Genomic DNA, 26,388 nt, shown 5'->3' with positions numbered 1-26,388 from the left:
TGGGGCAGGGGCGGAAGCCCGGTGGCGCCCACTGCGCGGGGCCTGTGGCCAGGGTGGGGGCGCGTGCCTGTCTGGGGTCCGTGCCAGTCCCCACACCCGCGGTGCCATGGGAACTGCATGTGTAGCGTGGAAAACATTATTTTCCGGATGAATCACGAGCTAAGTCCGGAGGAAAGCCCACCGGGCCGTGGAGGCCCAGCGAGGGGTGGAGCGCCTCTGTCCAGCGCTCGCGGGGGCCCGGGGCTCAGACAGCTTTCCAACGCCTCCGCCCGGGAGCAGCCGTGTGTTCTGGAAACGTCCGCCGCCCCTCGGAAGGGTGGGCGCCCCAGACGCCCCCAGGCACCCCTGCCTGGTCCCGCCGCACACGCGGCATCGCCGACACGCCCTCCTGGGAGGCCATGGCCTCTCCCAGGGGAAAAGCCTCCCCGAGGGTGGGCGCCTGACACCACCTGAGGCTGTGGCCATGGGCGGAAGGCTCGGCGGGGTCCTGCAGCCAGACCCAGTCCCACACAGCCCAGGCGGGGAGCCTCTGTCCTCCGTGCCAGCACCGGGCGTCCTTGTCCGGCAGTTCTGTGGGCCGGGGCTCACTGAGGACACTCATGCCGGGGCCTGCGTGGGGCACCGGCCGGGGTGACAGCCGGGTCACCGACCCTCACCCTGCATGGGACCGTGGGGTCTGCACCCCACTGGGTTTTCTCAGTGGGACAGGCATGCGCCAAGTCTGCCCCCGTGCCAGGCGAGCCTTGGTCCCTGCACACAGGGTGTGAGCACAGCTGAGACCACCTCGATCAGGCCGCAGCCCCCACCCTGGCTGGGTCCCTCCCCTCCCCCGGCGCTGGGACCCTCGCCCTCCAGCACTGGGACCCTCCCCTCCCCCTCCCCCGGTGCTGGGTCCCTCGCCCCCCTCCCAGTTTAAGCAGGAAGGCTGCCCCGCAGGGCCCCTTGCAGGACTGTGTGTCCTGGCCAGGGCCCACTCGGCAGCTGGGTCAGTGGTCAGAGCACAGATTGCGGCTGGGTGGGGGCTGCAGGGCCACCCAGCGCCGGCCAGGGGCAGCACCCCCACCCCCTCAAGCAGGGGACACCGCCACAGGGTGCCCTGGGCGAGGACGAGAGCCAGGGTCCGGCCGGGCCTGTGTCCTGCGCCGAGGTCCTCACCTCCTGCTGACGGACGCCCTACAGGCTTCCTAAAGACCCTGCAGGGCCCTGCCGTCCGGTCCCCGGGAGAGGACCAGCACAGGGCCCCTGCCTGGCTGCGACCGCCCCACCGCGCTGCCCCCTCCAGCCCAGAGCTCAGGGGTGGCGGGAAGACAGCCCTGCCCTCGGGCGGCAGGGGGGGCGCTGTTGCTCCACGCAGGGCAGGGTGGGAGGGCCTAGGGGGCTCCCCCAGCTGAGAAGTCTCCTCCCCCCCACCCCACCCCCACCCTGGCTGCTGGTCTCCCCCAACTCCTGGCGGCTGAAGTCTCCGCCCCCCACCCTGGCTGCTGGTCTCCCCCGACTCCTGGCTGCTGAAGTCTCCGCCCCCCACCCTGGCTGCTGGTCTCCCCCGACTCCTGGCGGCTGAAGTCTCCGCCCCCCACCCTGGCTGCTGGTCTCCCCCGACTCCTGGCGGCTGAAGTCTCCGCCCCCCACCCTGGCTGCTGAAACCCCCTGCCCCCTCTTTTCCTGCCACAAGCCACAGAGGCCGTTCGTTCCCGAAAGGGCCGTCTTTCCCTTGGCTTCCGCCCACTTTTATGAAACCCATAAAAAAAAAATCCCTAACCCGAGCCGGGGGCCGAGCCTGCCTCTTCCCGCCCTTGGTTTCCCAGGCTCCAGGAGCTGGGAAGGGGAAGAGAGGAGGTGCCCACCCCGCTAGGGGAGCCCAGCCCCAGCCCCTGAGGGCCCCACCACGGCCCCCACCTGTTGGGGGCTCAGGGTGCCGGTCCCTGCAACAGCCCAGACTTCCTCAGGTCCCGGCCCCAGCCCCTCGCATGGGCGCCCCTCCCCCCGTGTCATCCACACCCCCAGCAGCTCCCCAACTCCCTCCAAGACCCCAGCCCCAGCCCTGTGCGGTCACTGCTCAGGTCACTGCCTTGTCCTGATCCTCCCCACCCGGCCCCCTGCAGGGCTGCGGGTGATGGGCAGGGTGGAGGGGTCTGTGCCAGGTCCAACGGAGGGGAGTGGGCTTGCTGCTGCTCTGCCCCCATCTCCCCAGCCCCTACCCACTGCCACACACACACACACACGGGGCCGGGCCTCACAGCGGGGTGCTGGCCGACGGCTGCCCTGCCTCTGTCGGGCATGGAGGGCCTGGAAGCTGCACCAGAGCTGGCTAGGGAGACGGAGGTGGCCGGGGGACGGAGGTGGCCAGGCATGGCGGTGGCCTGGGGGACAGAGGTGGCCGGAGGACAGAGCTGGATGGGGAGACAGCTGGCTGGGGGATGGAGGTGGCTGGGGGACGGAGGTGGCTGGGGGACAGAGGTGGCCAGTGACAGAGGTGGCCGGGGCACAGAGGTGGCTGGAAGACGGAGGTGGCTGGGGGACAGAGGTGGCCAGGGATGGAGATGGCCAGGGATGGAGGTGGCCTGGGGGACAGAGGTGGCCGGGGGACGGAGGTGGCCAGGGGATGGAGGTGACTGGGAGACAGAGGTGGCCAGGGACGGAGGTGGCCGGGGATGGAGATGGCCAGGGGATGGAGGTGGCCGGAGGACAGAGCTGGATGGGGAGACAGCACGCGTGAGAAATGCGTGGATTTCAAGTTTTTGCACCAAAGTCACCGTGTGGTAATTCCTCTCCCGTGAGCTCTCTGAAGCGTGGTTGCTCTGGACCTGGGGGAGAAGCCGGACACCTGCGTTTTGGTGAGGCTTGGTGCCGAACGCCACCTGAGCCCCGGGGCCCTGGTACCTCCCCAGGGCGGTGCCTCCCTCCGTCTGCTTTGTGCTGTCACAGGGTCGCACGCTGCCCCAACCCTGCCAGAGAAGCACAGGGCGACGCAGGGAGGGGCCAGAGCCCCCTGGGCTGCCTGAGGGAAAAGCACATGCTACGCTCACGGCCACCACCACGCCCTGCTGGGAGCACACGCCACGGCCACGGCCAGGCCGACAGAGCGCCTGGTGTCCTTGAAGCACCAGGCAGAGACCCCTCACACACAGCACACAAACAGAGCACACGCGTGGAACACGACTCACGCACCACACACTGCTCAATACCACATACACGCGTGTGATGCACATGACACACACAGCACACACCATGAACACCACACTCATACTTGACATATACACGGCACACAAACCTGCCACACACACATTACACATGCACACCACACACCACAACACACGATAAACATGCGTTTCATACCTGTCACGCACACGCACACATTAATCACATACACAGCACACAGACACATGCATGAGGCTGTGTCAAAAGCTCATGGAAGAAAACGGGATTGAAAGATAAGTTGATTCTGGTGCAAAATTTTTGAAATGCGCACTTAAGAGTGGTTTTCAGAAGTTCATGAAAATTACGGGTGGATTTCAAAATTGTGTTTCATCAAGATGAATTTGTCTCTCATTTCGCTCTCAAGGCCGTCTCCAAGTCCCCCACATGCATGTGCACACGTCTGTTTTCCCGTGACACAGCCGAACCACTGTTTGCAAACGAGCGTGTGGCTGCCCTGTGCAGGGCACGGACACGAAGCGTGCCCGGGACCCGGGACCCCCGCAGCGGAGAGCGGCCAGCAGCCACAGGGCCAGCGTGGCCTGGCGGCTCCGTGTGAAGGTGCAAGGAAGTCCAGGCTCCCAGTTAGCATTCTTCCTGGAACCCCGGGATTCCGTCCTATTTAACTCTGCCGTCACCGTGAGCAAGCACGAGGCCCCAGAACTGGCCAGGAGGTCGCGCCTCCAGCCGAGCGGTGTCCCTGGCACACAGCGGCTCCAGGGAAGAGATTTTCCTTGCAGGTGGCTCTGGGGGCAGAAGACCCCGGGCGGGCTGGCGCGCCGTGACTCACCCCGCGCCGGGCCAGCCCCGCCGGCCCCTCCCCCGCGGCCCGCCCTCGCCCCTCCTCCCTCCCTCCCCGGGCCGGCGCTGGGCCCCGCGGCAGACTCCAGCGCTCCCGCCGCCCTCAGCCTCCACCCGGACCCAGCGCTCGTCCCGTCCCGTGGTGACCTGCAGGCTGGCCGGGGACATGAGGCTGGCCCGCGCCCTGCTGGCCCTGCTGCTGCAGGCCTGCTGGGTGGCCGCACAGGACCTCCCGGTGGCCTCGAAGGCCATCGCTTTCCAAGGTGAGCGGGCGGCTGCCTTGCGGGCCGGGCTTCTCCTGCTGGGAGGACTTGATGCTGCGAACCCCGCGGTGGGACCCATCCACCCCGGCTCAGCGTCCCCTTCCAGGGCCCTCTGGGTCCCTGCCACCTCGAGCCACCATTTCCCGGGGAGTCGGGCTGGGGAATTTGAGAGGGTGTCGCCGTCGGGTGGAGCGGATGCTGGAATCCGGGTCAGTTTTCAGTCCCCCGTGAGCTTCCCCTGTTAATTCCGAAGCTTTTCATGCAGGTCTTAAGCCCGAGGTACAGAGTTCAGGAGTCCTTTCCCAGGGTCCCTGCCCAGGGGACCCTGCCCAGGGGAGGGCTGGCGGAGGCGCCCTCTGACCCCAGCCAGGCGCCTTCGCAGGACTGGGCTGGGGTGTCCAGGGTCTCGTCCTGGCTGGGTGTCAGTGGCAGCCACTGCCTCTCCGGCCCGCCATGGCTGGGTGGACCCATCTGTGTGGAGCGCGCTGCCGGGTGGCCGGGCAGCCGAACCCGGTGAGGCGGTGCGGGGCTCACGGGCCCTGCCCCTCGGTGCAGACTGCCCCGTGGACCTGTTCTTCGTGCTGGACACCTCTGAGAGTGTGGCCTTGAGGCTGAAGCCCTACGGGGCCCTGGTGGATAAGGTCAAGGCTTTCACCAAGCGCTTCATCGACAACCTGAACGACAGGTAGGGGAGCCCTGCGGGGTGGGGCAGGGGCCCGGAGGCCCCACTGGGCTCAAGGCCCCCGCTGAGAAGGCGCCGGAGCCCCTCCCTGGGTCCCTGCCTTCAAGTCGGCCGGAGAGGGTGGGGTTTGAGGTGGTCCAGTTGGCGGGCAGCTGGTGGGCAGCTGGCCAGGCAGGCCAGGGAGACGGGGCTGTGATGTGGGGTCCTAACCTGTCCCCCCAACACAGATGAACCCCAGCCCCCCTCAGGGAAGTTAGCAGGTCCAGGAGCTGCTCCTGGGGTCTCATTAAGCACCCAGAACCCCTATGCTGCCCACGTGGGCTTCAGGGCCACTCCCCAAGGGGCCTCCACATCCCCGCCGGCCCACCCACCTCCACAGCCCAGGGCCCCCGGAACTGACTCCGGGCTGGGGCTCTGCACACCTCGTTCCCGTGCTCACTCCATTCCCCACCTGTGGGTCCCCAGGCAGTGGGTGTGGCTGTGGACAGGACTGAACCAGGGGACAAGATGGTGGGGAGGGACATGAGAAACAAGCCCCAGGGTCCCACCCCCACCCCTGCTGCGGGGGGCCCATAGGCTCAGCCGGGTCAGGCCTCCCCGCTGGCCACTGACCAGCACGCCGAGGCTCCAGCCCACCAGGAGGGCCACGTGAGGCAGAGTGGGCCCTCCCCCGCTGAGTGGCTGAGAGGCAGACAGCACTGGGGGCGGGGTGCTGTACTGCCCATGCTCCTGTGCCTCAGTCTCTATGTCTGTGAAATGGGGCAGGTGTCTGCACCAATCCTGTTAGGATCATTGCAGGGGCGTCGCCACCCCATCTGTTGAGCGGACAGCAGAGTGGGCCCCCAAGGGCCCAGATGCTCTGGAGTGGGGGGCCCTGTGTCCCCCTTCCTTTGTCCCCACTGCCCCTGCCCCACTGCTGACCGTAGCTCCTCAGCTGAGGCCTGAGATGCTAGTCCAGCCGTCCAGCTATGCCCCACGGCAGGGGCCCATGCCCGACAGGAGGCCATGGTGTGGTGGGGGTCTCAGGCGGCTCCCCACTCTGCGTGTGGCTCCCAGGTACTACCGCTGTGACCGCAACCTGGTGTGGAATGCGGGCGCGCTGCACTACAGTGACGAGGTGGAGGTGATCAGCGGGCTCACGCGCATGCCCGCCGGCCGTGACGCGCTCAAGGCCAGCGTGGATGCCGTCAAGTACTTCGGCAAAGGCACCTACACCGACTGCGCCATCAAGAGGGGGCTGGAGGAGCTGCTCATTGGGTGAGTGCCCCTCCCCCAGCTTCGAGCCTGGCTGCTCCAGACACCTGTCCTGGGGTGTTCATGTTGTGACCGCTGCCCCTCTACCCGGGGCTCGCCCAGGACCATCCCCATCCCTCCCACCGGCTGAGCCACGCTCAAAACACGCAATGCCCAGGTCACTGGCCTCACTTTGATGGACCAGAGCTGATCTGGGCAGAGGCAAAGACAGGGAGACAGAGACAGAGACAGAGATGGGGAGACAGAGACAGAGAGAGAGGCAGAGACAGGGAGACAGAGAGAGACACAGGGAGACAGGGAGACAGAGACAGAGACAGAGATGGGGAGACAGAGGCAGAGAGAGGCAGAGACAGGCAGACAGAGAGAGACGCAGGGAGACAGAGAGAAGGGGAGACAGAGACAGAGAGAGGGGCAGAGACAGCAGGACGTTGCATTCCCTGCAAGCGTCAGTCCTGGGCCGGTACCGGAGCCGTCACACCAGCTCAGGGTCGCAGCGCGTGCTCTGCCTGTTTTGCCCTCTGAGTGCCCATCTGCGCGGGGTTCTTCCCAGACAGCCCCGTGGTTGCCCCACAGCAGCCATCTGTGGCTCTCAGGCTGGGGTCCCAGCTCCGTAGTTCCCAGACCCTGGGAGGGGCCTCACGCTGCTGTTGCCCTCCAGGGGCTCCCACCTGAAGGAAAACAAGTACCTGATTGTGGTGACCGACGGGCACCCCCTGGAAGGCTACAAGGAGCCATGCGGGGGCCTGGAGGACGCAGTGAACGAGGCCAAGCACCTGGGCATCAAAGTCTTCTCCGTGGCCATCACGCCCGACCACCTGGTAGGGTCCCTGTGCAAGCCAGGGCTGCCATGCCCCTGCCTCCGCACCTGCCTCCCACCTGCACAGGGGACCCCCCTAGCCACCCCGCCTCCCACCTCCCTGAGGGACCCCACACAGCCACCCTGCCTCCATGAGGGGCCCTCCACAGACACCACACCTCCCACCTCCCTGAGGGACCCCACACAGCCACCCCGCCTCCATGAGGGACCCTCCACAGACACCCCACCTCCCACCTGCACAGGGGACCCCCCTAGCCACCCCGCCTCCCACCTCCCTGAGGGACCCCACACAGCCACCCTGCCTCCATGAGGGGCCCTCCACAGACACCACACCTCCCACCTCCCTGAGGGACCCCACACAGCCACCCCGCCTCCATGAGGGACCCTCCACAGACACCCCACCTCCCACCTGCACAGGGGACCCCCCACAGCCACCCCGCCTCCCACCTCCCTGAGGGACCCCACACAGCCACCCCACCTCCATGAGGGACCCTCCAGCCACCCCCACCTCCCACCTCCCTGAGGGACCCCACACAGCCACCCCACCTCCCACCTGCATGAAGGACCCCCCACAGCCACCCCCACCTCCCACTTCCCTGAGGGACCCCCCCCACAGCCACCCCGCCTCCCACCTCCCTGAGGGACCCCACACAGCCACCCCGCCTCCATGAGGGACCCTCCACAGCCACCCCACCTCCTACCTCCCTGAGGGACCCCACATAGCCACCCCCACCTCCTACCTCCCTGAGGGACCCCCCACAGCCACCCCCACCTCCCACCTCCCACCTCCATGGGGGACCCACCACGGCCACCCCGCCTCCCACCTCCCTGAGGGACCCCCCACAGCCACCCCACCTCCCACCTCCCTGAGGGACCCCACACAGCCACCCCGCCTCCATGAGGGACCCTCCACAGACACCACACCTCCCACCTCCCTGAGGGACCCCACACAGCCACCCCGCCTCCATGAGGGACCCTCCACAGACACCCCACCTCCCACCTGCACAGGGGACCCCCCACAGCCACCCCGCCTCCCACCTCCCTGAGGGACCCCACACAGCCACCCCACCTCCATGAGGGACCCTCCAGCCACCCCCACCTCCCACCTCCCTGAGGGACCCCACACAGCCACCCCACCTCCCACCTGCATGAAGGACCCCCCACAGCCACCCCCACCTCCCACCTCCCTGAGGGACCCCCCCCACAGCCACCCCGCCTCCCACCTCCCTGAGGGACCCCACACAGCCACCCCGCCTCCATGAGGGACCCTCCACAGACACCCCACCTCCCACCTGCACAGGGGACCCCCCTAGCCACCCCGCCTCCCACCTCCCTGAGGGACCCCACACAGCCACCCTGCCTCCATGAGGGGCCCTCCACAGACACCACACCTCCCACCTCCCTGAGGGACCCCACACAGCCACCCCGCCTCCATGAGGGACCCTCCACAGACACCCCACCTCCCACCTGCACAGGGGACCCCCCACAGCCACCCCGCCTCCCACCTCCCTGAGGGACCCCACACAGCCACCCCACCTCCATGAGGGACCCTCCAGCCACCCCCACCTCCCACCTCCCTGAGGGACCCCACACAGCCACCCCACCTCCCACCTGCATGAAGGACCCCCCACAGCCACCCCCACCTCCCACTTCCCTGAGGGACCCCCCCCACAGCCACCCCGCCTCCCACCTCCCTGAGGGACCCCACACAGCCACCCCGCCTCCATGAGGGACCCTCCACAGCCACCCCACCTCCTACCTCCCTGAGGGACCCCACATAGCCACCCCCACCTCCTACCTCCCTGAGGGACCCCCCACAGCCACCCCCACCTCCCACCTCCCACCTCCATGGGGGACCCACCACGGCCACCCCGCCTCCCACCTCCCTGAGGGACCCCCCACAGCCACCCCACCTCCCACCTCCCTGAGGGACCCCACACAGCCACCCCGCCTCCATGAGGGACCCTCCACAGACACCACACCTCCCACCTCCCTGAGGGACCCCACACAGCCACCCCGCCTCCATGAGGGACCCTCCACAGACACCCCACCTCCCACCTGCACAGGGGACCCCCCACAGCCACCCCGCCTCCCACCTCCCTGAGGGACCCCACACAGCCACCCCACCTCCATGAGGGACCCTCCAGCCACCCCCACCTCCCACCTCCCTGAGGGACCCCACACAGCCACCCCACCTCCCACCTGCATGAAGGACCCCCCACAGCCACCCCCACCTCCCACCTCCCTGAGGGACCCCCCCCACAGCCACCCCGCCTCCCACCTCCCTGAGGGACCCCACACAGCCACCCCGCCTCCATGAGGGACCCTCCACAGCCACCCCACCTCCTACCTCCCTGAGGGACCCCACACAGCCACCCCCACCTCCTACCTCCCTGAGGGACCCCCCACAGCCACCCCCACCTCCCACCTCCCACCTCCATGGGGGACCCACCACGGCCACCCCGCCTCCCACCTCCCTGAGGGACCCCCCACAGCCACCCCACCTCCCACCTCCCTGAGGGACCCCACACAGCCACCCCGCCTCCATGAGGGACCCTCCACAGCCACCCCCACCTCCTACCTCCCTGAGGGACCCTCCACAGCCACCCCACCTCCCACCTCCATGGGGGACCCACCACGGCCACCCCACCTCCCACCTCCATGGGGGACCCCCCACGGCCACCCCCACCTCCCTACCCTGGAGCCTCCAGTGCTGCCTGTGCTGGCCCCTGGGCCCTAGCCCCTGGGGGGACCGGACTGAGGGCGGTGGGCCCAGGGCAGGGGCCTCACCCCTGGCCGCACCCCAGGAGCCCCGTCTGAGCATCATCGCCACGGACCACACGTACCGGCGCAACTTCACAGCGGCCGACTGGGGGCAGAGCCGCGACGCGGAGGAGGTCATCAGCCAGACCATCACCACCATCGCCGACATGATCGTGAGCGCTGGGCAGTGGGGAACGGGGGGGGCAGGCAGGGACAGCAGCCAGGCACCACTGACTCAACGCCTTTCCTTGCCTTTCCCAGAAAAATAACGTGGAGCAAGTGGTAAGAGCCCCGCCCCACCCCACCCTGCCCCGCGGCCCCCGTCTGGGTCCAGGGGCCTCTCCTGTGGGGACAGGGTGGCAGGCACCTGTGGGGGCGCACCCTGCCCAGGATTCTGACCTGTCTCCTGTGCCTCTCCCCCCCACTCCGACAGTGCTGCTCCTTCGAGTGCCAGGTGAGTGTGGCCCACAGCCCCTCCCCCGGCACCATGACCCCCCTCTGGGGCCTGGGGTCTGGGGCCTGGGTCCCGGGCTGAATGTGCCCCCCCTGTCTTGCAGCCGGCCAGAGGACCTCCGGGGCCCCGGGGCGACCCCGGGTACGAGGTGAGTGGCCGCGGCTGCCGGCTCCCAGGTCGGGGCAACGCAGGTTCACCTTCCGAATGTCTGGAGCGGAGTTCACGGGGAGAGTCCGGGCATCAGGGACCTGAGGCAGTGCGGCCGCCGTGGACTCGGTCAGGTCCAGGCGGCAGTTGAGGGAGGCCCCAGCCCCTCACTCCTTGCTGGAGAAGAGTGTTGGGGGTCACGGGGATTCAGGCCTGGGGTGGCCGTGGCTCACGTGGGGCGACTTGAGCACCAGAATTGGTCACCAATGTTTGCAGCTTGGGGGGTTGCTTGGAACCTGCCCATTTGTGGCTTTTGCTATAAATGGTCTGATCCCTTGGCCACAGTCCATGGAGCCACAGAGCCCCCTTTAGGCCTGCGTGCTGGAGCCACCTGCCGGCCCCTGCATGGGAGCACCAGAGAGCCACATGGCCCAACGACGGAACAAAAGACCTCAGAGGTGGTGCCATGAACAAGCCGGGCCCTCAGCACAGTCCGGAGTGGCCCCTGACCTTGACCCGGGCCCTCAGCACAGCCCCTCCTGACCTTGACATCTGTGTTGCAGGGAGAACGCGGGAAGCCTGGGCTCCCAGGAGAGAAGGGAGAAGCCGGAGACCCCGTAAGTGCCCAGGACTGAAGTGGTTTTGGGGTGCTGAGCAGCCTGAGGCCGGGGGAACCGGGTTGCAGGAACTTGGAGAGCAGCTGGGTCCTGAGCCCAGGTCACAGGCCTGTCCTCCGCGGGAGGGCACTGGCACGGCCATTGTGCCCGAGCCGCCCAGGCAGCCCTCCAGGCTGGTCCTGCCTGTGCCCACGGGGGCCCAACAAAGCCCAGGACTCTGCCTGCCCCTGCCGGGGTCTCCACAAACTCCCACCCCTCTCCCAGCCCCTCCCGGCGCCCCTGGTCACCCCTCCCAGGAGCTCCACTGTGGAGACCCCCAGCGGGCAGGGGTGGGGGCGGGGGGTTGTGGGGCCTGAGTCTGACCCCCCAGGGCATCTAACCCCTCCTCTGTGTTCCAGGGAAGACCGGGGGACCTCGGCCCTGTGGGATACCAAGGCATGAAGGTGCGTCTCCTCCACTGGGGCCTACCCAGGCGGGGGGCATCGGGCAGGTCTGGGGTCCCTGCGTGGGCTGACAGAGCCTCCCCTTCTCTCGGTGCAGGGAGAAAAGGGCAGCCGAGGGGAGAAGGTGAGTGGGCTCGGCCGGCCCAGAGCACCCCCAGCCGGATGGGCGTGGCACGGAGGCGCTGGCACTGCTGTCTGGAGGGGCCTGGCCAGGCAGCCCTTCCTGCCCTCTGGACTGATGACCATGGAGCTCTGCGGCCTGCCAGGACCCCTGACGGGGGGTGGCACCTGCCACTTGCCCCACCGTGGGGTGCAGCCTTCGGAACACAGCCCCAGCCCCTTCCCACCTGATCCCCCCTCATGTCCCCGGTCCCCACGGTTCCCGGCACGGACTGCGCTCCCTCAGGGTTGGGGACAGCGCATGCTGTTCACCTGACCAGCGTGCAGCTGAGCCAGGCTTCAGCTGGCCCTGCCCCCAGCTGGGAGAGTGGAATGGGATGGGGCTGCTCTCGGCCCAGGCGGGGGCCACCCTCACCCCCTTCTGTCTCCACAGGGCTCCAGGGGACCCAAGGGCTACAAGGTGAGTGGGGGGCAGAGACGGGAGGGCACCAGGTCCGGTGCTGTCTAATCGCCCCTGACCCTGACTTCTGTGTCCACGCAGGGCGAGAAGGGCAAGAGAGGCATCGACGGAGTGGACGGCATGAAGGTAGCTGCCCTGGGGCCCTGGGCAGGCGTCGCCAGGGTGGGGCAGAGCCTCTGGTTGGCCCCGACCGCCTCATTCTCGTCCCGTCTTCTCCTTCCAGGGAGAGGCAGGGTACCCAGGCCTGCCAGGGTGCAAGGGCTCCCCCGGCTTTGACGTGAGTACCCCACGCCGGCGCTGCAGGGCTTGGGGTGGAACTCGGCCCAGCCCTCCTGTGGCCCTCCCGGAGTCGCTGTGTGCAGCCCCGACATGCTCAGGCCACCGTGACCACGTCTGTGCTGTTTCCTCACCAGGGAGTTCAAGGACCCCCTGGACCCAAGGGCGACCCTGGCGCCTTCGGACTGAAAGGAGCAAAGGTGAGTGGCTCCTGACCCCTGAGGACCAGGCCAGGGGCCTCCTTGTCCACCGAATCCAGCATCGGCCAGCTTTTCAAACCGTGATGAGTGCCACCACACTCCCTGTCCTAAACACTCTCCTTCTCTGGCCAGACTGAATTTTCCAAATCTCTGCTCCGCTCCTGACTCTCACTGGACAGCTTGCTAATGGCAGCCATGACGCCCAGGCTGCAGGATGCTTTGTTGCCTTGAAATCCCCTCCCCCATCAGCCAGCCCAGCATCGGCAAATTGAGGCTCCCCCAGGTCTCAAGACAGGGACACAGCCGAGACAGGCTGTTTGCCACATTGCAACAAGCACAGCCTTTCGTGTGGTCCCAGGAGAGTCCCGTGTCCCTCTGCGCCCTCACCAGCATGGCTTCCATGTCCATGTTCCCCCTGGCAGCGCATCCTCTGCACCCCCACCAGAGTCACCCACGGCACTGCTTACAGCATCCTAGGCTTCCTCCAGCCGGTTCTGCCAAGCTCCTCCCACTTTTCCCAGTAGACCAATCACCAGGTCTCTCCACATCTTCAGATGTAGTTAACATCAACAACCCTACTCCTGGTACCAGCTTTCTGTATTAGCGTTTCCTCAATATAGCAACTACAGTGAAGGAAGGAAGTTCATTTCAGCTCATGATTTTGAGGGCTCACAGTCTAAGATCGGGGAACCCCATTGGTCTGGCAGCAGAACACATGCAGAAGAACCATGTGGTGATCAAGGAGCAGAGAGCCAGGAACACGCCATCTCCACACGTCTCTCCTTATAAAGCCACAGGATCCATCATGAGTATCTACCCCTGGTCAATCACTTCCCAAAGGCCACTTTCAGACACTACAGTGGGGCTGTCTCCACCATCATCCACGAAACCCCAATATTCATCCATGAACCACAACACCAATCCACAAACCACAGTACCAATCCATGAACTACCACACTAATCATGAACCACAACACCAGTCCATGAACCACAACACCAGTCCTCGAACCACAACACCAATCCACAAACCACAGTACCAATCCATGAACTACCACACCAATCATGAACCACAACACCAGTCCATGAACCACAACACCAGTCCATGAACCATAACACCAGTCCATGAACCACAACACCAATCCATGAACTACCACACCAATCATGAACCACAACACCAGTCCATGAACCACAACACCAGTCCATGAACCACAACACCAGTCCATGAACCACAACACCAATCCACAAACCACAGTACCAATCCATGAACTACCACACTAATCATGAACCACAACACCAGTCCATGAACCACAACACTAATCCATGAACCACAACACCAGTCCATGAACCACAACACCAGTCCATGAACCACACTAATCCATGAACCACAACACCAATCCATGAACCACAACACCAATCCATGAACCACAACACCAATCCACAAACCACAGTACCAATCCATGAACTACCACACCAATCATGAACCACAACACCAGTCCATGAACCATAACACCAGTCCATGAACCACAACACCAGTCCTCAAACCACACTAATCCACAAGCCACAACACCAGTCCACGAACCACAACACTAATCCACATCCACAACACCAGTCCATGAACTACAACACCAATCCACAAACCACAATACCAATCCATGAACCACAACACCAGTTCATGAACCATAATACCAGTTCATGAACCACAACACTAACCCAAGAATCACAACACTAATCCATGAACCACAACACCAATCCGTGAACCACAACACTAATCCACAAACCACAATACCAATCCACGAACCACAACACCAATCCACAAACCCACCGGTCCATGAACCACGACACTAATTCACAAACCACAACACCAGTCCATGAACCACAACACCAATCCACAAACCACAACACCAATCCATGAACCACAACACCGATCTGTTAGCTGTTAATGTAAGACCTGGAGACCAAGACCTTAACACTCAGACTTGGGGACGCCCAGGTGAGTGCTCCAGCCACAGCCTCTGCCACATCAGAACTTCTGCTGGAGCTGCTGTTCCCCCTGCAGCTGAAGCTCAGACCGTGTGGCCAGGGGCTGTGGAGAGCCCACGATGAACACTGTGCAGCTGCCCAAGAGCCTCCCCTCCCCACAGCGGCTCGAGCCTCAGGGGTCCTTTCCCCAGCCCCGGGGCCGAGAGTGAGGCGTGAAGAGCCGATTCAGAGCCGAGGGCTGCTGCTGGGGTTTCCTCCGGGGTCTCAGCGTGGCAGGAAGTGCTAGCGAAGGCGAGGATGGGTGTTCACAGTGGCGAGAACGAGGGCTCGGGCGTGTCCCTGCCGGCCCGAGATTCGGGTCTCCCAGTTCACTGCCTGGCAAACGGACCCGGTTCAGGCGGGATTTGGCAGCAGATTGAGGTGTTTGGCAACACTGGTCAGAGGTGCCTGAGGTCTGGGGAAGGAGAGTGGGCATGGTCCCCAGAGAGCCCTCACCCAGCCTCCCAGGGCTGCACCCAGAGCCTGTGCCTCTGACCCTTGACCTTCCCCAGGGGGAGCCTGGAGCGGACGGGGAACCTGGGAGACCCGGGAACACAGGACCTCCCGGAGACGAGGTGAGACCACCTGGGGCCGCTCTGGTGGGCACGGGCTGTGAGGTGCAGGGACTGACAGTCATGGTGTCCCATCCTCCTCAGGGTGAGCCTGGAGAGCCTGGTCCCCCCGGAGAGAAGGGAGAGGCTGGTGACGAGGTGAGCCCCCGCAGGCCTTGCCCCCCCAGGCTGCGCCCACTCCCACAGCCTCGCCCCCCCACCCCAAGCCTGTATCCCCTCCCGCAGACTAACATGGTCTCTGCTCCTCCCAACTGCAGGGCAACGCAGGACCTGATGGGCCTCCCGGAGACAGGGTGAGTACTGGCTGCAGGCGGCCGCAGCCCAGGCCACGTGGCCCCTCCACCCCCACCCCCGTGAGGCCAGGCCAGGCGCTCCAGGCAGGACAGCCTTGCCTCTGTGCACCTGGCTGCTCTGTCCTGGGAACAGCACTGGAGTCATCCAGGGTCTTCTGGGGGCTGGGGGCTGGCAGGAGCTGAGCGGCCAGGAGCTCCAGCCTCTGTGACGGGGGGTGGACAGGGATCCTGCTGGGGGGGGGGGGGTCGGCAGGGCTGTGAGCCCCTCATGCCTCTCCACACAGGGTGGCCCTGGAGAGCGAGGACCCCGGGGGACCCCAGGCGTGCGGGGGCCGAGAGGAGACCCGGTGAGTTCCACTCAGAAGGGCCCTGGAATCGCGAGACACCCTCACAGCCCCGGCCACCTCCATTTGGCCCGACCACGTCCTCCCGGCCCAGCCCGGCTGGCTTCTGCCCCCCCGTCCCCCCTCCTTGGCTTTTGCCTTGTGGGAGGTGGTCACAGTGCCCACCACGGCCTCGACACGGGCAGCCCTATCCCACGTGGGGAGTGGAGCCCTGGCCATGCCACAGGCGCCTGGCAGGGGCAGGGTTGGGGGCTCACGGTTCGCTCCTGGAGGCCCCCTGCAGGCGGCAGAGCAGGGCAATGCAGCCAACCCCTCCCAAACCGGACCTTCTGAGGACGGAAGTGGGACTGGGGCCAAGCAGAGGGCCCAGGTGCCCAAGGAGGAGGACAGGGAGAGGCCTCGCAGGCAGGGACCCCAGGAGGAGCTGCCGCCTTGCTGAGGCTCCCAAGAACTCGGCTGTGGTGTGTGTGTGTAGAGGGCGGGGCCAGGAAAGGGAACTTGTGGAGGAGTTCGGGGCTGCCTGCCCACTGTGGACGGGGCCCCTGCAGCCCTCACCTGCTGGCTGCCTGGGGCCCTGGGGCCCGACGTGCACCCTCATGGATTCCTTTCTCCCCAGGGCGAAGCTGGACCCCAAGGTGACCAGGGCAGAGAGGGCCCCGTCGGCGTCCCAGGAGACCCGGTAGGCTGTGCTGGGTGGGGGCTGGCTCAGCCATGTCGTGGGTTGGGTCCTGTGGGGGAAGGGCCCCCCAAGGCTCAGCCATGGGCGTCCTGGTTCCGGTTCTGGGCCCTTCCTTCAGGGTCCATGTCCCGTGGACAGAGGGCCACCTGAGCCAGTACAGGAGGGCCTGGGGGTTGCCTGGGCCTGTCTGGGTGAGGTTGGGGCCTGGCTCCTGTGCACCCCAGCCTCATTGGCTCAGGGACCCCTCTGGGGGCTGCCAGGACGCACAGATGCATGAGCAGGCCCTGCGCTGGCCTCGTGCTCTGGCCCTTGGAGAGTGGGAGGGCACTGGGGGTGTGGAGCAGCAGGTGTGAGGAGTAGGTGAGACCATGGAAGGGGACAGGGCGGGTCCCAGGGTGCCCAGAAATGGACTTCCCAGTCCCCAAGCAGGTGGTGGAGCGGGTGAGACAGGCAGCCTCTGGCTGGGGTGTCCCGAATGGGACCCTGGGGCACAGGGCAGAGCATTCGTGTGGTCGGTGGTAGATTCAGGGTCGTGAGCAGGTAGAAGGTTCTGGATTTCCAGGATGTGGGCAAGACCTCCCAGAGGCCCCTGTCCTGGATTCCACAGGGTGGCCCTGGGCAGGTGGGCAGGCGGTCAGCACGGTTCTGGTTCTCGCTACTGTAACACAGCAGCACAGACCGAGTGCCAAGGCCAGGCGGGGGGCTCCAGCCCAGTGCGCGCATCTGCCTGTCTGCCTGATCCCCGCTGGGTGCTGCTGACCCAGGGCTGGTGTTTCCCGTCCATGGATACCGTTGCTCAGACCCCGCGCTCATGTCTGCCCTCCGTGGCGTTCACGTCATGCGCTGTGTTGTGTGCACCATCTTTGTTCTTCTGGAACTTGGGGGTGGGATTGGAGGGCGTGGGCCTCGCCGGGCTGTCTCTGGGGACGTGAGCCGGGGGCGTCCGGGGTGAGCGTGCAGCCATCTTTGCTGGTGATTTTTCATTTCTGGTGGACGCAGCGCTTTTGCACCTGTTGTGGGGCAGAGGAGCACGGCTGATCCGTCTGTGATGGTCAGATCAGGGCAGGTGCATCCCCGCCCCTCCAACACCCGTCACCTCTGCTGCTGGGGACCCCGGCCCTAGACTGGTGGATTACACACACCTAACCCCTCCCGGGACCACTGTCCCTGCTCCCCCCGATCTTGAGCTCATCTCCCAGCTTCTGTGCCTGAGGGAGGCCAGGCAGCCTGGCCTTCCTGGGCCTGGCTTGCTTCCCTGGACATGGTGCCCAGTTCTGTCCGTGTCGGCACTCCGTCTCTTGATGGCCTCATGGTGCCCCTTGGGGCAGGGCGAGGGTGCAGCTGTCTGTCAGATTGACTTCCTCTCCCTTGGTCGCACACCTGGGGAGATAGCTGGGTGCGTGGGGGATCTGCCCAGCTCCTGGGCTCCTTCTGGCCTGCCTGGTCTGTCTGGGAGGGGTCCCCACCCCCATGTTCTCAGAGCAAGCTCTTGGGGCCCAGGGGCACCTGTCAGACAAGGCCCCTTGCTGCCCACCTGTCCGGCCCAGAGCACACCTTCCCTCCCCAAGTCTGTCCTGGGGCCCAGGTACAAGCCCTCTTCACGCTGCATTGGGAGGCCCAGGTGTAGTCATGTCCGTGTGCAAAGCCTGCTGGGGGATGTGGCCTAGGTGGGGCGTGTGTGGCTCTGACAGCAGCGCTGGAGGTCTGAGGGGTTGGGGCAGGGATGGTAACACCCAGGACCCCTGAGTCATGGGGGTAGGAGGGACAGGGGCCACACGGGGGTCCAGGAGCCTCATGAGATGCGGCGGGGCCACGTCAGCCACAGAGCACGAGTGGGAACCCCATGGAGGACAGGTGGGTGGCTCCTGCCTCTGCGGCTGTGCTCGAATCAGGTGACAAGCGTGGCTGAGGGTGAGGAGGGGGCTGAAGCCCCTGCCAGTGCCCACCCCAGGTCACCCATGGAGGCATTGGTAGGAATTGCCCTCAAGGCCCCCACCTGGCCAAGGGGGCCGTGAGTGAGCTCAGCTTTTGCTGCTGGGGGGTGGTGAGAGGCAGCCGCAGGCCCACCCTGCAGGAGGAAGGAGGGACAGGTGGTCTGTGACCTGGAGAGACCCCGGTGCTGGCACCCACAGCCCCCCTGCAGCCACCAAGGGCAGTCCCTCCCTTGGACATGGGGGGAGGGCTGGGTCTTATGGGGTGTGTTCTCCACAGGGTGAGGCCGGCCCCATCGGACCTAAAGGCTACCGAGGCGATGAGGGTCCCTCAGGGCTCGAGGTGAGCACCGTCCCAGCCCCACTCTGTCCCTGCCTGCCACACTGGGGCCAGCCCCGAGTGTCCCCCAGCCCGGCCCCAGGCGTCTCCTCTCCCATGGTGCCTGCCCTCCCCAAGAAGACACGGTAAGCCTGAACCTGCGCCGACAGAGCCTGGGCAGTCACCCAAGCCTTTCCTTAGGGTCCCCGAGGAGCCCCAGGACCGGCCGGGCCCCCTGGAGACCCGGGGCTGATGGGCGAGCGGGTAAGTCTCTGGGCACAGGCCCCAGCAGTGAGCCAGCCACCAGGGCTCTGACTTAGGGGACAGGCAGCACCCTCGGGCCCCCCAGCTCCCTGTCCAGTCCAGGGAGAGGCTGAGGGGGCCGGCAGGGCTGCCGCAGAGGGGCTGCCTCCCCGGTGGGTGGGAGGATCCGTGCAGGACATGGCCGTGTGCCTGGGCTGTCCGGAGGTTGCCCAGCCCAGCACTCGACAGTGACAGGACCCTGCTCTGCTCCCCAGGGTGAGGACGGCCCCCCTGGAAATGGCACTGAGGGCTTTCCCGGCTTCCCTGTAAGTAGTCCCAGTGCCCTGAGACACAGAGGCCTACACTCTCATCCCTGTCCCTTGTCCCAGCTCCCTCGTCCTGCTCCCTCGTCCCAGCTCCCTTGGCCCGGCTCCCTCGTCCCAGCTCCCTTGGCCCGGCTCCCTTGGCCCGGCTCCCTCATCCTGCTCCCTCATCCCGACTCCTCATCCCGTCTCCCTCATCCCAGCTCCCTTGGCCCGGCTCCCTCATCCCGGCTCCCTCATCCCAGCTCCCTTGTCCCAGCTCCCTCATCCTGCTCCCTCATCCTGCTCCCTCATCCTGCTCCCTCGTCCTGCTCCCTCGTCCCAGCTCCCTTGGCCCGTCTCCCTCATCCCAGCTCCCTTGTCCCGGCTCCCTTGGCCCGGCTCCCTCGTCCTGCTCCCTCGTCCCGGCTCCCTCATCCCGGCTCCCTTGGCCCGGCTCCCTCATCCCGGCTCCCTCATCCCGGCTCCCTCGTCCCAGCTCCCTCGTCCCAGCTCCTTCATACTGGCTCCCTCATTTTGGGCTTCCTCATCCCAGGCTCCCTCATTTTGGGCTCCCTCGTCCCAGGCTCCCTCGTTCCAGCTCCCTCATCCTTCTCCCTCAACCCAGCTCCCTCATCCTGGGCTCCCTTGTCCTGGCTCCCTGGTCCTGGGTTCCCTCATCCCAGCTCCCTCCTCCCGGCTCCCTCCTCCCGGCTCCCTCATCCTGGCTCCCTTGTCCCAAGGCTCTCTCGTCCCGGCTCCTCGTCCCAGCTTCCTTGTCCAGGCCCCCTCATCCTGGCTCCCTCGTCCCAGGCACTCTTGCCTGGTGGGTTGGGCCTGGGTGAGGAATCTGATGACTGGGAAGCTGCCAAGCCTGGGGCCCCACCGCCAGTAACCCTTTAACTGACCTCTGACCTGTCCCAGAGCCTGGTGTAATGGCCCTGTCTCTCGTCCCACAGGGGTACCCAGGCAACAGGGGTCCTCCTGGCATAAATGTGAGTACCCATCCCTTGTCTCCTGGCTGCTCAGCTACAGGCATACAAACACAACTCCCGTGCATATGCAAACTCACAGAGCACCATGTATGCACCTACACACATGCCCAGATGGCGTACATGTGTGCTCACTGCGAAGACACAGTGTCCACACTGTTCACACGTGAAGACACAGAGCATGTGCTCATGTGTGCAGGCTTACGTGTATGTATGCACACACCTGGTGGCACACCCACACCCTCCTCCGTGGGACCTGCCATCCCACTAACCTTCCTGCTTTCCTGTCATCCACAGGGCACAAAAGGCTACCCTGGCCTCAAAGGGGACGAGGGTGAACCTGGGGACCCTGGAGAAGACGTAAGTTGGGGGAGGGGTGGGCAGAGCCACAGCACAGAGGAGTGGAGCGGCTGGGGCTGTGGGGCTGCCAGACCCGCAGGAGGAGGCCAGTGCCCACACTGAGTGGATGGGCTGACCCGAGGCTGTCTCTTTTCAGAACAACGAGGTCTCACCCCGCGGTCCCAAAGGGGCGAAAGGATACCGAGGCCCTGAGGGCCCCCAGGTAGGCTGATGTGGCCTTGGGCCAGGCAGCGGTGTAACCGGCATCCCAAGGCTACAGAAGTTGGGGAGAGTGGGGCAGGGGCAGGTGGGGCTGTCGGGAGTGAGTCTGGTCCCTGGGGCGGGGACCACACACATGGGAGGGGCTGGTCACCAGGGTGAGGGACGATGCTGTGGGCAGTGTGGCTAAACCCGGGCCATCTCCAGGGCCTCCAGCAGGAGTCCCGGCCTGTGGAGCTGCTGTTATCATGCGGCAGTAGTCTCTGCTCACCATCCCTGGGGGATGGCGGTGGGGATGAATCAGGGAGGGGTCGTGTGTGTGTGTGTGTGTGTGCACGCGTGTCCCTGGGGCATGGGGGGGTGGAGTTGATCAGAGAAGGGTCGACCCCTGGAGGGGTGGAGCTGATCAGGGAGGGGTCGTCCCCTGGGGGGTGGAGTGGATCGGGAAGGGTTGCTCTGTGTGTGTGTGTGTGTGTGAAGAGTGGATCAGGGAGGGGGTCCTCCCAGGGAGAGGAAGATAATTGCTCAGAGTGGGGGTTTTCTGGGGCAGGGGTGGGACTGATGGGGAACTGGGTTGGGGGAACTGACGGAGGGCCAGAGGGTATGAGGAGGGGTCCCTCAGATCCGGAAGCCGTGGACACCTGCTCAGAGCCCTCTCTGTCACTGTTGACAGGGACCCCCAGGACACACGGGACCACCTGGGCCAGACGTAAGTGGGTGTCTGTGAGCATTCCCTGAGGCTGAGCAGTGCTGCTGGGACCCTGCACACAGATGGGGCAGCTGTGGAAGGGGTGCTGGGCCTCCCATGGGGGACTGGTGATGACCACAGGGACACACATGACCATGGGGACACATGATGACAACAGGGACATGGGATGACCACCACACAGACATGCGATGACCACATGGACATGAGATGATCACAGGGACATATGATGACCTCAGGACATATGAGGACCACCACAAAGTCATGAGATGACCACAGGAACGCATGATGACCACGGGGACACATGATGACCATGGGGGACACATAATGACCACCACAAAGACATGAGACGATCACATGGACACAGGATGATCACATGGACACAAGGTGACCACGGGGACACATGATGGCCGTGGGGGACACATAATGACCACCACAAAGACATGAGACGATCACATGGACACAGGATGATCACATGGACACAAAGTGACCACAGGGACACATGATGGCCGTGGGGGACACATAATGACCACCACAAAGACATGAGATGATCACATGGACACAGGATGATCACATGGACACAAAGTGACCACAGGGACTCATGATGACCATGGGGACACATAATGACCACCACAAAGACATGAGACGATCACATGGACACAGGATGATCACATGGACACAAGGTGACCACGGGGACACATGATGGCCGTGGGGGACACATAATGACCACCACAAAGACATGAGACGATCAGGTGTGGATGACCATATCCGGTGCTCGGGCCTGTGGCCAGGATCCACAGGCAGGGCCAGACACGCCCCGGGAAGTCAGAGCTCCCTGTCCAGACCCAGCACCGCACCCAGGGCCCAGGGCCCAGGCTGGGGGCTGACTGCCCACACCAGCGATGGCTCTCTCCCCAGGAATGCGAGATCTTGGACATCATCATGAAGATGTGCTGTGAGTATGGCAGCCCACAGCGGCAGCTCAGTGAGGAAGAGCAGTGGCCTGCAGCCCAGCATGGGCTCTCGGGGGGCACGGGGAAGGCGGGGACCAGCCCTGTGGGTACGGGGCCAGCACGTGGACAGGGCTGTCTCCTGCCCCACGGGTGCCTCACCCTCGGGGGCCCTGGGTCCAGGCCTGAGGCCTCCCACACGCACCTGGCCCCGAGGATGAACACAGCAGCCCACTGCAGGGGGTCGGGGCCGGGAGTCTGGAGTGGGTCCCTGTGAGCCCTGGCGTCTGACTGTGCTCCTGTGCTCTCTCCTCAGCGTGCTGTGGTGAGTGCCGCTTCTGCCTCTCCCACCATGGATGCCTGCACCTCGGGCTCCCCACCACTCGCCGGCCGCCCACTGCTCCCCTCTCTGCCTCCCTGAGCAGTGGGGGCTGCAGGGCTGCCGCCCCTACCTGCTCTGTTTTCCCAGGAAGTGACTGGGGCCGGGAGCCAAGCCCTGCCCGCTCCCCCCATTCTCCCCGTGGGCTCCGGGGCCCAACTCGAGGAGGGGGCAGGGAACAACTGTTGCGGACAGGGGGTGGCAGAGCCAGGTGGGGGCTGGGAGACTGGGACTGAGGCCGACCCCGCCCCTGTCCCCAGAGTGCAGGTGCGGCCCCATCGACATCCTGTTCGTCCTGGACAGCTCTGAGAGCATCGGCCTGCAGAACTTCGAGATCGCCAAGGACTTCATCATCAAGGTCATCGACCGGCTGAGCAGGGACGAGCTGGTCAAGGTGAGGCGCCCTACTGCTGCATGGAGCCCTGCAGGTCCCAAAGCTCTGCTGGTGACGAGGTGTAGGGCACACAGGGCCCGCTCAGCCCCAGTAGCTCCTGAGCAGCCGGCCCATGGCTCCAGGCTCCTTGCCCGTGGCCAGAACACAGGGGGTCCAGGGAGGCCTGGTTCCCAGGCCACCCTGCACAAAGGGTGGGTGGGGGGCCTGGGACCCTGGTGGATACCCGGGGAGACGCGTGGTCGTGCAGTCCCCAACACGGCTGTGCCCGCCCCTGCAGTTCGAGCCGGGGCAGTCGCACGCAGGCGTGGTGCAGTACAGCCACAACCAGATGCAGGAGCACGTGGACCTGAGGAGCCCCAACATCAGGAACACACAGGACCTCAAGGAGTGAGTGCACGGCCGCGGGGCACGGGGGCCACCAGCACCCCACCCAGGCCCCAGCCCCTCACGGGAAAGGCACGGCCCTGCCTGAGGGTGCTCCCTCTCCATGCAGGGCCATCAAGAAGCTGCAGTGGATGGCGGGCGGCACATTCACGGGCGAGGCTCTGCAGTACACCCGGGACCGGCTGCTGCCGCCCACCCCGAACACACGCATTGCCCTGGTCATCACCGACGGGCGCTCCGACACCCAGAGGGACACCACGCCCCTCAGCGTGCTCTGCGGCCCCGACATCCAGGTGGGCTCGAGGGCCTTTCTCCGTGAGAGCAGGGTGGAGCCGCCGGCCCAACGCTGACCCTGTCCCCGGCCCCGCAGGTGGTCTCCGTGGGCATCAAGGATGTGTTTGGCTTCACGGCGGGCTCCGACCAGCTCAACGTCATTTCCTGCCAGGGGCTGGCGCCCCAAGGCCGGCCCGGCATCTCGCTGGTCAAGGAGAACTACGCGGAGCTGCTGGACGACAGCTTCCTCAAGAACATTACCGCCCAGATCTGCATAGGTGGGCGCCGGGCTGGGAGGGCCACGCCCGGGAGCTGGCGCCGCGTGGCCACGCAGGGCTGGGAGGGCTGTGCTCGGGGGCGGGCTCCACATGGCCACACTGGCAGCAGCACTGTGGCACCTCCAACACAGGGCCCCACGCTGGCCCGCCGTGACCTCCCAGCCGACTCACGCTCGTGGCTTTGCACAAGCAGAGGAGGAGGTGGGGACTGTATGCCTCAAGGCCGCCCACTCCAGACCCGCACATGCTAGCCACATCATCCGGCTGGGCCCAGTGGTCAGCCTCAACTCCACACTGCAGGCAACGGATGACAGCCGGAGAGAGCTGCAGGCACCAGACACGGGCCTTCTCCCCGTGACGGGCGCGTGGTCGGCAGGCAGCCGCGTGTCTGACCAAAAGACAGCCTCCTTGCCCCAGGGCCTTGGTCTCCCGAGGGCCCGGCATGGGGCAGAGGCTGGGGCTGCGTGTCACCCGAGAGACACGGGTGGGCCAAGCAGGGGCGGGCCTCCTGGGAGGGTCTGCTGGGAGCAGGGCCACACGGTGCTCCGGCATCGCCTGGTGGCGTTCACGGGGGCACTGCCAGGCTCACGCCGCGTGGGGCTCTTTCCTTTACAGATAAGAAGTGTCCAGATTACACCTGCCCGAGTGAGTGCCTGCAGCCGGGGCGGGGGTGGGGGCACTCCGGGAGGGGGGTCCTGGCCCCCTGCTGGGCCTTCCCCTCGGGGGTCGCCGCTGACAGCCGCCTCCCGCCCCACCCACAGTCACGTTCTCTTCCCCGGCCGACATCACCATCCTGCTGGACGGCTCGGCCAGCGTGGGCAGCCACAACTTCGACACCACGAAGCGCTTCGCCAAGCGCCTGGCCGAGCGCTTCCTCTCGGCGGGCAGGACGGACCCGGCGCACGACGTGCGGGTGGCCGTGGTGCAGTACAGCGGCCGGGGCCAGCAGCAGCCGGAACGGGCGGCCCTGCAGTTCCTGCAGAACTACACGGTGCTGGCCGGCACCGTGGACGCCATGGGCTTCTTCAACGACGCCACCGACGTCAACGACGCCCTGAGCTACGTGACCCGCTTCTACCGCGAGGCCTCGCCCGGCACAGCCAAGAAGAAGGTGCTGCTCTTTTCCGACGGCAACTCGCAGGGGGCCACAGCAGAGGCCATCGAGAGGGCCGTGCAGGAGGCCCAGCGGGCGGGCATCGAGATCTTCGTGGTGGTGGTGGGCCGCCAGGTGAACGAGCCCCACGTCCGCGTCCTCGTCACTGGCAAGACGGCCGAGTATGACGTGGCCTTCGGCGAACGCCACCTGTTCCGCGTGCCCAGCTACCCAGCCCTGCTCCGAGGCGTGTTCTACCAGACCGTGTCCAGGAAGGTGGCACTGGGCTAGCGGTGCTGGCAGAGTGAACACGGGACACGCGTGCTCCCGGCCAGGCCGGCCAGCTGCATGTTCCTTGGAGTACAGTCAGAATCGCGGTGCACACGTGTGCTCGGCACACGTCCTCCCTGCCCCAGCACCCACTCCCTGCCCCAAGATTCGGCCAGTCCCACAACCCCCGGATCATGCCCTCTGACCTCTGAGGAGCCGGCCGCCCGGTCAGAACCCAGCTGAGCCCCTCTTCTCCTCTGGGACTTCTGTTGTACTCTGGGGACCCTGTCCGGTGTGTCCGGCTCCTGCATGGTCCCTGGGACGCTGGCTGTGTCGTTCCCGGTGAGCCCCGGCCTGAAGGACACCTTCCCGGACGGTCCTCGGTGTCGGGCGGGGGCCCCAGAAGCAGACCCCCTCTTCAGGGAACAGCAGGGAATGGGGCTCTGAGCCCAAGCACAGGTGCTGCCCAGCCGAGGGCCCCTCAGGTCCACGCAGAGGCTGTGTGGGGCACACAGCCCGGTGCCCGTGGACGGCCCAGCCCTGCCCGCACAGCCGTTCCCCTCCCGTGTCCCCGCTGTCGCTCCCCGCTGCCCCTTTCTCAGCAGCCCTGTCAACGGTGTTTCCCAATAAAGGTTTTTACTCTCATCCGCGGCTCCTTCCTGCGGCGAACCCTGCTCTGCCCCCAGGCTGCTCACGTTCTTAAAAGTTTTAAATTTCCATGAAATCCATTTTATCATTTTTTTCCTTCCTTGCTTGTAACTTAACTTCCACTGCGGTATCTTCTTCAATCCCTGTGCTTTTAAAAAAAAAAAAAGCTTTATTTATTTATTTGTGAGGCAGCGTTACAGACAGAGAGAGGGTGAGACAGAGAGAGAGGTCTTCCATCTGCTGGTTCACTCCCCCAATGGCCGCAATGG

General features: G+C 65.5%; 1 protein-coding gene across 1 annotated transcript; it reads left to right on the top strand.

Moving 5' to 3' along the window:
- Positions 1–4,102: 4,102 nt before the first annotated feature.
- COL6A1 (collagen type VI alpha 1 chain) lies at positions 4,103–26,116 on the top strand. The gene is made up of 35 exons (XM_062204314.1): positions 4,103–4,259; positions 4,815–4,944; positions 5,998–6,198; positions 6,854–7,013; positions 9,820–9,948; positions 10,037–10,057; positions 10,209–10,229; positions 10,333–10,377; positions 10,940–10,993; positions 11,392–11,436; positions 11,534–11,560; positions 11,990–12,016; positions 12,098–12,142; positions 12,240–12,293; positions 12,430–12,492; positions 15,024–15,086; positions 15,168–15,221; positions 15,341–15,376; positions 15,661–15,723; positions 16,337–16,399; positions 18,611–18,673; positions 18,851–18,913; positions 19,168–19,218; positions 20,154–20,189; positions 20,484–20,546; positions 20,683–20,748; positions 21,418–21,453; positions 22,369–22,405; positions 22,717–22,725; positions 23,040–23,173; positions 23,451–23,560; positions 23,667–23,850; positions 23,928–24,108; positions 24,724–24,753; positions 24,870–26,116. Exons 1-35 carry the CDS (start codon positions 4,163–4,165, stop codon positions 25,490–25,492), a joined length of 3,084 nt encoding a protein of 1,027 aa, XP_062060298.1. The 5' UTR covers positions 4,103–4,162; the 3' UTR covers positions 25,493–26,116.
- The last annotated feature ends 272 nt before the right edge of the window (positions 26,117–26,388 follow it).

Source organism: Lepus europaeus, chromosome 2 (genome assembly GCF_033115175.1).
Source record: "Lepus europaeus isolate LE1 chromosome 2, mLepTim1.pri, whole genome shotgun sequence".
Lineage (NCBI taxonomy): Eukaryota > Metazoa > Chordata > Mammalia > Lagomorpha > Leporidae > Lepus > Lepus europaeus.
This window is presented reverse-complemented; position numbering and strand designations above follow the sequence as displayed.

Coding starts and splice junctions, on each gene's coding strand:
- COL6A1 (XM_062204314.1), top strand. CDS start 4,163: ATGAGGCTGGCCCGCGCCCTGCTGGCCCTGCTGCTGCAGGCCTGCTGG. Junction 12,143..12,239: donor ACGGAGTGGACGGCATGAAG/GTAGCTGCCCTG, acceptor TTCTCCTTCCAG/GGAGAGGCAGGGTACCCAGG. Junction 15,222..15,340: donor AGGGAGAGGCTGGTGACGAG/GTGAGCCCCCGC, acceptor TCCCAACTGCAG/GGCAACGCAGGACCTGATGG.